The sequence below is a fragment of the Podarcis raffonei genome, chromosome 14, assembly GCF_027172205.1.
Source record: "Podarcis raffonei isolate rPodRaf1 chromosome 14, rPodRaf1.pri, whole genome shotgun sequence".
Classification (NCBI taxonomy): Eukaryota; Metazoa; Chordata; class Lepidosauria; order Squamata; family Lacertidae; genus Podarcis; species Podarcis raffonei.
Genome location: NC_070615.1, coordinates 8,564,471 through 8,574,419, shown reverse-complemented (window position 1 = coordinate 8,574,419; position 9,949 = coordinate 8,564,471). Strand labels below are relative to the sequence as shown.

The following is a 9,949-nucleotide window of genomic DNA, read 5'->3' as shown; positions in this document are numbered from 1 at the left end:
TTCACATGATCTCACGCCAATTTGCCACGGGCCAGATCTTCCTGAGCATCTGTGCAGAGCCCCGGATGAGGTCCGCGGGCGTTTCTGCGGCTGGCCAGTTCCTCATTTATTCCTATTGCAGAGTTTTTCCTCCCACTAATTCCTCTGAATATATATATATATATGGGGTGTTTTCAGAGGAATTAGTGGGAGGAAAATATCTAGGAAAATATATTAGTGGGAGGAAAATACATAGTTTTCAGAGGAAATATATATATATATATTTAAAGGCGGGAGGCGGGCGGAGGTTGCAGCCGCCGCCTCTGAACTTGCTCCAGAACCGGTTCCCTTCGCCTCGTCACGTGCCCCCCTGGGAAAAAGCGGTGGGAGGCGGAGCTTCGTCGCCCCGCCCACACGCTTCCCTCAAGCCCTGCAGATTCCACCCTTCCTCCTCCTCGCGCGAGAAGTGGGGGCCCAAGTCTCGCGAGGCTCCGGCGCTGCGGTAGAAGGAGCTGCTCGGCTGCGCTGAGGCGAAAAGGGAGGGAAAAAGGCGGGCGAAGGCGACGGGAAGGACGGCGGAGAAGGAACCTCGCCCGGCGGCGGCGGCGGAGACCGAGCGAGCGGCTGCTGCTGCCTGAGCGCCCCCTCCCCCCCACCCCCGCTCTCGCGCTCCTTCATTCCTCCTCCTCTCATTCTCTCTCTTTCTTCCCTCCCGCCCTTCCTTGCCCTCCTTCTCCTCAGCCGGCTTGCGGACCGGGATGCTGCTGCGGGGCTCCGGGCCGCTCCCCGCGGCTCTCTCCCTCCTCCTGGCCGCGGCGGGGAGCCTCTTTCCGACGCCGGCCGGCGCGCAGAACGGTGAGAGAGGGCGGCCGGGGCCTGTGAGGGGAGGGCGGGTGGGGGCGGGAGGCGAACCCGAGGGCGAAACCCGCCTGAGGCGGTGATTGACAGGCGGGGGGGAGGGGGCGCCTCGGTTCCGCGGCGGGGGATGCCGCAAGGGGTGGGAGGTTGTCGCGCGGTGGGCGGGGCGTTCCAGGTGTGTGTGTTGGGGGGAGGAGCCTAGGGAGGGGGAGGGGAGGAGCACCTCCCTGCGGGAGCTGGGTTCAAATGCTGGCTCAGCCCAGTAGATTAACTTGGCAGTGACCTTGGGCCGGGCGGCCTCCCGTTCATCACTCATTCTGGTGGTTAGCTTGGAGGGGGGGACGGGAGGGCCTGCAAGCCTGGGTAGGGGGTAGACTGGGCAGTGGGGTGGGTGTGGAAGAGAAGGAGGGGGGAGCCTGAGATGACCAAAGGGACGTGGTTTCAAATTCTGCTGCAGGAAGAGACCCCCACCAGGTGACCTTGGATCAGACAAGCTCTATTGTTATATTATTAATGCTGTTTACAATGGATTATTATTATTATTATTTAAAAATGCCAACTGCTAACTGTTGGGGGGGATACATTATGGAAGGTGACATACAAATGCTTTAAATTAAATATATGTATATAAAGAGCAGTTTTGTTCTATCTCGCAGAGTTCTTTGTAAGAATAATAAGGTAATTATTATTACCTTATTACCTGAAGTGCATTAAGCGTGCTCAAGGACTGCTGATAATCAGTGTGGCAGAGTGGTTTGAATGTTGGCCTGTGACTACGCAGACCCTAGTTCAGATTTCCACCTTGCCATATAGCTTCCTGACTGACCTTTAGCTGGACTGTGTCTCTCATCTGCAATATAAGGATAATAACTTAGAGGGCTGATGTGAGGATTAAAGGGGGGAGGCAGGGCAGTGTGTCCTGACCTAAGTTCATTGGAGCAGAGGGAAGGGGAAGAATAAAAATGATATAAATGAAAATGGCAGCTGAGAGAATATGAATTGTGGAAAGCTGTGAAGAGGGAAGCCTTGGGGTGGGTCAGGGAAGAGAGTGGAAGAAGAAAACCATGGATCCAAAACATGTAGTCATGAACTACTCCAGATGGCCAATGAAACTGCTGTTTCACACACTGGTGAACATGATAAGGTAGGGGTTGTGGGAACTTGCAATAGGTTTTTGGCAGAGTATGTCAATACATGCTAATGAGCGAGCACTTCATAACTTTCATACAGCCTTTTGTTTTCTCTCATCATGAGCTTTTCTTTTTGATAATTTGTCATAGTATCTAACGTATCAAGTTAGAAACAGAGGGCTGTTAAAATCCTTAGATACATCTAATTCTAAACCAAAAGGAGTCTGTAGGTGCAAGCTTTAGGTAGCCATTCCTCCCTCTCTTTCGTAGCCTCTTGGGGTGTGCCACTTTGAACAGTGTGTGTGGTTCTCCTGGTACATCTCTATCCACCTACTGCATCTTTGGTTTTCTTTAAATGATTTATAATGCAATTGCTTTTTAGTTTCTTAGCAACTAAAGCATTCTTTTGATAGGTCTGTGATAGAAACCCTGGATTTTTTTCTTTCTAAAGAGTGCTGTAAGAAATCTAGCATTGTATATGTCTCTTCCTTGACATTGATTTGCACCAAGTGCATAATGATTATTAGTGAAGCCAATAGAGCACAGGTTGATTAAAGGCAAGTTTAGCATGCCTGAGAAGGCTGAGCGTGAACATGTATTTAGACATAAAATCCAGTATCATCTTTGCTCAGTAGGTGTGTACTTGTGGGGCGTTATTACATGATAAAAACAGATGTAAGTTAAATGGCATTGTAAACTGGTGTAGAAGCATAGGTTTTTTCCCTAGCTTGAAGAATATATTTGAATGGACAGTAGCTTCTAATGTTGCACAATGGCTTTTTGGGTAGCCTTTTAAAGAAGGCAAATGACCCTGTGTATGAATATTTTTTGTCTTGCTATGTACAGCAGTTCGGTTACTGTGTTTTTCCTGTAATTTGGGCTGTTGGGTTTTAGCTTAGGTGAGTACTTAATTTCTGAACCTTGACTCAGACAATCTTGTTGAGAAAAAATTGGCTAGCAAAAGGAAGTAAGAATGGAAGAGAAGCAATGCCTGAAAATCTGGACTAGGTTAGTGCAACCCCACTTAAGGTAGAAGAGAATTGTAGGGTTGGAGACATGGATTTGGAAATAAGTGTAGAAATGTCTCAGAAAATTAGTGGGAACTCGTTCCTTATATAACTTCACAGTTGTATAATTTGGCTATATTCTACTTCTGTCAGACATGCTGCCTGACAATAAAGATCTGGAGATTTTTATGCTAGCTGTTGTCTGAAGTGTTCATCTTTTATGCTGTCTCTTTTGTTTAGGTGAAATGAGGTGAACAGTCTCTTCACATTTGAGTTAAATGATGAATGTGTCTGTAGGCTTTGAATAAAGTGATGGCATTTGACTTTGTTAGGATAAAATAGACTGGACCTCTGCAAACATTCGCTTTGTTATAGTGAGCAGATGCCTGCAGGAGAGGCAATATATTACTTCATGGAAGGGGAATCAGGCTGAAGAAGCCCTGTGCCTGCATTCAAATGGCTGTAGCTGGACTTGAAAACCCCCTGTTGGCATGCACAGTTCATAAAGCACAAGTTTTGTATTTTTTGTGCTTGGAAGAGAAGAGAAGGGTTTCAAATTCTTTATTGCAGTGATTAGGATGGTTATTAAAAGTAAGAACACACTCAGTTCCAAGAGTGGCTGTTCTGAAAGTTTCAGTCTTCAAAAAACATCCAACTGCTGAATAAGTTCTTGCCTTAATTAATATAAAGCTGCCTGCCATTGTGAGCCTCTTAGTATTGCATACATTGGCACCTGTGATGTGTAGATTGAATGAATGTGGTGTGCCCTCCCCTTTCATTTTATTTATTTAAAGCAGGCTTCCTCAACCTCGACCCTCCAGATGTTTGGAGACTACAATTCCCATCATCCCTGACCACTGGTTCTGTTAGCTAGGGATGTTGTAGGCATGGGGTTGTAGGCCAAAAACATCTGGAGGGCCGAGGAAGCCTGATTTAAAGTGTGTTTCCCTGGTTTTTAAGACAAAAACTTTCCTGGAGTGAATTATAAAAATCAGTGGTAAGTTAGTCCCTGCCCTCAGGCTTTTCCCTTCAGTGGGTTGGGTTTTTCCTATATAACTGATGGCTATTTAGATTGTAGCTGGAAACTGCCCGAAGAACCTTGCTGACAGTAAAGCCACCATAATTTTCTCATGTACACCCCTGTGAAAGTAGAATTGGAAGGCAGTAAAGACTTAGAGTGAACAGTAAAGCAAAATTATTCATTTGGATCTTTCAGCTTGTGTTCTTGTGAGCCATGTACAGCAAAGATAAAATCCCCACTGAAAACCCACAATATGGTGCAGGCAACCAAGTTGTAGGACAAATTGTAAACTTTAGAATACCCTTATTTGTTGGACTTAAATAACAGAACCAAGCACCAATTTGAACAGAAAATATTAGCTCTGTTTGCTTTCCCAATATTTTAAAAATGTCTACTTTAGTTATACTCTCCATTCTTCTTTGGGACAAGTCTTTGATGTAGACATGGTTTAGTTCGCATTTGCTAGTAGTTACTTTTAGGAAGGAAAAAGAAGCTACTATGGGCTGGGGGTGGCTCTGAGAGTGGAAGAGTGTAGGCTTTCCCCCCGTGCCTTGCAATCTGTGATACCACAACAATTTGCAGAAGAGGGGCTGCTGATACCGCACTGCACTCAAGCGTTGCTGATACAGGCAACCCCGAGTTTACATGGGTCTTGTGTTCTGGGCCATCACATGCTTTTGTGAAATCACCTGTAATTGGAAAAAAACTCTGTAAAAGCCTGCAAACAACCTGCTTCTATGTTCTGTCCTTTTAGTGGCATCTTTTAGGACATTTCCGGGTCACTGCTGGGTTCAGCACTCTGCATGTGCGCACAATCACACACATATTGGTCGTACCTAAAACGGGGGCCTGTACCACCTGGCTAGTACTGCAGTTTCTAATACAGTGGTGGTTAGATGGCACTGGGTTCTAGTAGACATGCTCCAGCTCTTATAAAGCCTTGGACTTAGTCCTTTTACCTCACTGAGTGTCTTGTCACTGAGCTACTCTGCCCATAGCTATTTTCTTGTGGAACATTTGGTTTGCCCCTAGACTGTCAACGCTGATGGGGCAAGAGGCAATGATCTGGATGCCTCCTTGCTGAGGCAACCTTCCCATATGCTTTTGCAGTATCTGTATACATTTTCATGTCAGTATCTCTGAATTGAAATGGACTATTAGACCCTCTCTTTGTGCATTAGTATTTTAGTTAACGGTCACTATCAGATGCTGCTGTTTGTTTTTCTTTTTCCTATTATTAACAGTAACTGGAAGATTACAATGCTCATATTTTTGCCTTTGGTTGTTGTCATATTGAAATGAACTTAATTATTGTCTTTTGTTTCTAGCTGGAAAATAACCAATTGAATCATTTGAAAAAAACCAAAACCAATCCTGTGCACACAACTTTTTATAACTCCTGAATCTGGTGATTTTTTTGCCTATGCAGATATTATAATTACAGCATCGTATTTCTTTCCCCTAATTTGTCTGGATGACATGGGTGTGCTCTAGCCCCTATGCAGTTTAATCTTTATTTAAATAATCTCTAATAAAACTCTGCTTGAGAACACCACTTGTCCAGACTGGTCTGCTCAGAAATCTCTTTGTTACTACAGTACATGCCAGTGATACTGTATTATTCTCACTGGCTTGGACTTGACTCATTACTGAATTCTTCAAGGCAGAACATTTGATAATCAGCTAAGTAAACTGATTAGAGGTTTTGATGATTAAGCAGTATATAAATTCTGTTAAATAAAACAAAAGAACTATAAAATGAAAGATTAATAAATAAAACAACTATAAGAATTATAAATGGCCCCTGGTTTTCAACCCACTCTATCCTGGTCACTTCAGATTCAAAATACTATATTGGGGTACTGTGCATTCTATCAGCACTGTTTTAAGTTCTACTGTTCAAAATGAGATCAGAATATATCTTTGGTTTTGAAGGTGTACAAAGTCAAAGTAGACAGCAAAATTATGTACAGAGTTCAGCTTTGGATACTGGAGATGAATTCAGATACCACTTCTAACTAATGTATCTAAGCAGCATACAGTGAAATCAATACAGTATATGCAGTGCAAATAGATTAAGATAAAGATCCCAGTTACGATATATATAAATGTATTAACACCAGAAACAATGTGTGAAGAGATAAAAGTACAACTGTTGTTAAACCTTAATCAGAAAAGGCTTGTGTAAAAGGTTACTAATAGCAGAAGTCATTTTGTGGCTTATATGCATAGGGTGTTCCATAAAGGGAACTAGCCAGAAAAGGCCCTGTGCCCCTTCCCTGTCAACTGCTGCATTTGGTGTACCCAAAAAAGATTCTCCAGCTGAATGTAGTGAATGGGCAGGGATGTGGGGGGAGAGGCAGTCTTTCCAATAACCACCTGTGACCAGTGTTAGAAACTGCGATAGAAAAGCTATTTGTCACATGGCTCCTGGAACCTAGGTTATAGGACCAAAAACTGAATGGCTAGTGGTCACACCCCTCCCCATGCTGCAGCACTTTCTGTTCATTTTTTCATGGAGAATTTATTTGGTTCTTTTTGCTGTTTGTGGTATTTGGAGGGTTGTAACTAGCCATAGCAAAACAGGTCACACAGAGAGCACAGTGGGACAAAAATTTAGGCACGTATAGGACAGTAACACCCAATGAAATTCATGGCTGAGTGGGGATTTGAATACTGGTCTCCCAGGTCCTGGTCTTACAGACACACTAAACACACTGGCTTTCATTGGGAAGAACCTTTCTCTTTCGGTTTGCAAAGTCACCACTTCTGTGATAGGTGGAGCTACCTGTGAAGGACATTGTCTCATTCTATCCATTCATGCCCATGTAACATGATTATTTTCAAAATTCTCAAACTTGAAGCATGCATTTGTTCTTTGGAAGCAATATTGTGGATGTCGGTGGCGCTGTGGTCTAAACCACAGAGCCTCTTGGGCTTGTCGATCAGAAGGTTGGTGGTTCAAATCCACGCAACAGGGTGAGCTCCCATTGCCCTTTCCCAGCCTCTGACAACCTAGCAGTTCAAAAGCATGCTAGTGCAAGTAGATAAATAGGTACAACTGTGGCGGGAAGGTAAATGGCATTTCCATGTGCTCTGGCTTCCGTCATGGTGTTCTGTTGTGCCAGAAGCGGTTTAGTCATGCTGGCCACATGACCTGGAAAGCTGACTGTGGACAAACATTGACTCCCTCGGGCTGAAACGAGATGAGTGCCGCACCCCATAGTTGCCTTTAACTGGACTTAGTTGTCCAGGGGTCCTTTTATTGTAACCTCCCAATATGAATCACTAGAACACTTTTGCAAGCTTTTTCAAAAGTTTGAGATCATGTTTCAAAAATTAAAATATGCCATTAATAAGGCATTTATTTATTTAAAACATTTCTTTCCAGCTTCTCATCACCCAAACAACCCTACAGCCGGTTTTGTTAAAATAAAATTCTTAACACATAATGCAAAGCAGGTAGGTCAGTTAGCTCAGTTATGCTGATTTTTTAAATTAAAAGATTGAGAATTATTGTCAGCATTTTTAAAAGCTCTGAGAATAACTGGAAGTAAAGAATTTTCAATAGTTCCTTTTAAACTCCCCCCCCCCCAATGAGTTGGATATCACTCTCTACTATTTGATTGAGTGGTTGACAATATTTCAGAATGGTTGCACATCACAGGATACACAGGAGGGTACCTGGGGTCCATGTAAGAAAACTAATACCGCTCTGTGGTGCCAATGTAGTTGCTTCCAAACAGACTGTGCCAAAAACCACAATAGTTTGGCAGTGATTGTTGGAAGTGATAAACCTGAACTAGTAAGCATGATTTGCATTAACTATGTTTCGGCATGATTGAATTGATAAACTATAGTTACGGTTGTTGCTGTGACTCTAGATGCTTTGTTTGGAAGCTCAAATGTTACTTGCGTTATGGAAGCTGCTTTCAGTCTCTTGCAAAGTGGCATGAAAATGTTCGAAACAAATTGTGCAGTGATTCTCAGCTATGGCTAGTGTAAACTGTGGCTTGCCATGGAATGAGCCACGGTGATAGGCTATCCAGAAAGCTGGGCAAAATGCTAATAAAGGCAACATGTGTATAAAATGATCACAACAGACTGGTGAAGAGTAAGAACTAAATTTGCAAAAAGTGAAGGCTCAGTGGAATATAACTGATCTATAAATATCTTTTAGGTAACAGCACAAATTAAGGAAGGGAATTACTTTGTCTCAGAAGTTGGTAGGATTGGAAAGGAGCAGGATTGAAAGAAAAGCAAAATATGATTTAAGATGAACACCAAAGTTCAATTCTCTACTTCTCCAATACTAAAACCCAAAAGTTGGATCTCTTAAAAAAGAGAAGGAAAGGGGAGGGGAGCTACTATGAAGGGTGTGACACAAAGGCCAAAATCAAATCAACTCTAAAGAAGAAATAATGCAGCTTTTGTCTGCAGGAAAGGAGGGAAGGCGCCAAGAGTCACACAATACGGAAGACAGACCCATTACAATTGCTTACACTTTGATGGAGGAGTCTCACTTGTCATAAATACAAGATAATAGTACTGGAATACAAAGCCCGACATGGCTTGGGACCCAGGTGTTTAAAAGAGTACTTTCCCCAATACCAGCCAACTCAGACCTACACTGGGCTTCTTTGGGAGGAAGGAAGGATATAAATGGAGACATAGCCATCATCATCATTTTTAATTCCTCAAAGGGAAAAAAGAGGCACAGGGTAAGGTGAGCACTGTTGGGTCTGACCTAGAGTTCCATCCAGCTTTTCTTCTCCCTACCACCACACAGAGCACCTTCTGCTTTTGCCAGGTTTAGCTTATCTCCAGGTAGGGCTGAGAAAGACCCATGCTTGAGACCCTGGAGACAGTATTGTCTGTCAGTGAAAGCAATACTGAGTTTTGATAGGGACCTGTAGCCTGACTCAGTTTAAGATAACTTCTTTTGTTCAGAACTAGTGCAAGTCTCTCATGCTGTTTCTGGCCAAAGAGCTATGTGTTGCATAGAGGGGGCATGTGTACTGCTGAGTTGGGGCTATTGCCTCTGGTGATTTGATTTGCAAGGGCCGGAATCTATGAAGTCTTAGCATTCTTTTTGAACTCTTCCTATGTCTTTAACAGCCGTCATGACTTAATTTTGTAAGTGTGTAGCAGTAGGTTAGGGCTTTGTTTTCAGATTTCAAAATGATGCTTCAGCTTGGCAGTGTTTCTACCACATTCAATGGGAGGATGTTTTTGCTGCCAAACTGCGAGCATTGCTTCCTGCCACGTGCTGGGCTTTCCTCAATCTCTATCCCGATGCTGACTGGGCTGCTTAATTGTCACTTACAGTGCTGACTTAAAAAACATTACTGAATGCTCTTGGAGAAGTTCAGTTTAGCCTTCTGTGCTTCACTAGAATTAAAATATGAAAAAGGAATAAAAGCAGTCTATGTAGACAAGAATGAAAATGAACCCAGATTCCCCCAACCATTTAGAGGCCTATTCGTTGTTCTTTTTAATTATTTGAACCGATTGCCTTGAGTGTTAACAGCTTCCAACAACCTGTAAGTCCATATGACAAGTTTCTGCTAGCCATAGCTAGCACCCCATCCCACACAATTCAGAAGAGCCTTCTCCCTTATGCTCTGTAGAGGCTTTTACAGGTGGCTTCAGTGGGCAAGAGAAGATGGGAAACATTCCTTCTGTGAACTTGCTTAAGTTAACTAACTTTTAAGATCCAAGCTTATTGATGCTAGAATGTTGCTGTTTCATTTCTGTGTGCTGGCATAGAAATATCATTTTGGAGACTGATATTTACTCTTTCTTCTCATTGGTCAGGCATGGCTTGACAGAGTCCTGGAGATTGTGGTATTAATGCATGCATATAAACTGTTTTTAAACAATACTCACTTCTGATTTAAGGAGTTGCACTTCAGCCATATAAGTTGCATAAGTATTTATGAAATGTATTAGAA

The 9,949-nt window shown here is 43.1% G+C and overlaps 1 protein-coding gene across 1 annotated transcript in view; it reads left to right on the top strand.

The window, feature by feature from the left end:
* Positions 1-451: 451 nt before the first annotated feature.
* NPTN (neuroplastin) overlaps positions 452-9,949 on the top strand; it is a 45,087-nt gene continuing 35,589 nt past the window's right edge. The window contains exon 1 of the mRNA XM_053365411.1: positions 452-834. Within this exon, the coding sequence (XP_053221386.1) occupies positions 738-834 (97 nt within the window). The 5' untranslated portion in view covers positions 452-737. The remainder of the gene's footprint in view (positions 835-9,949) is intronic.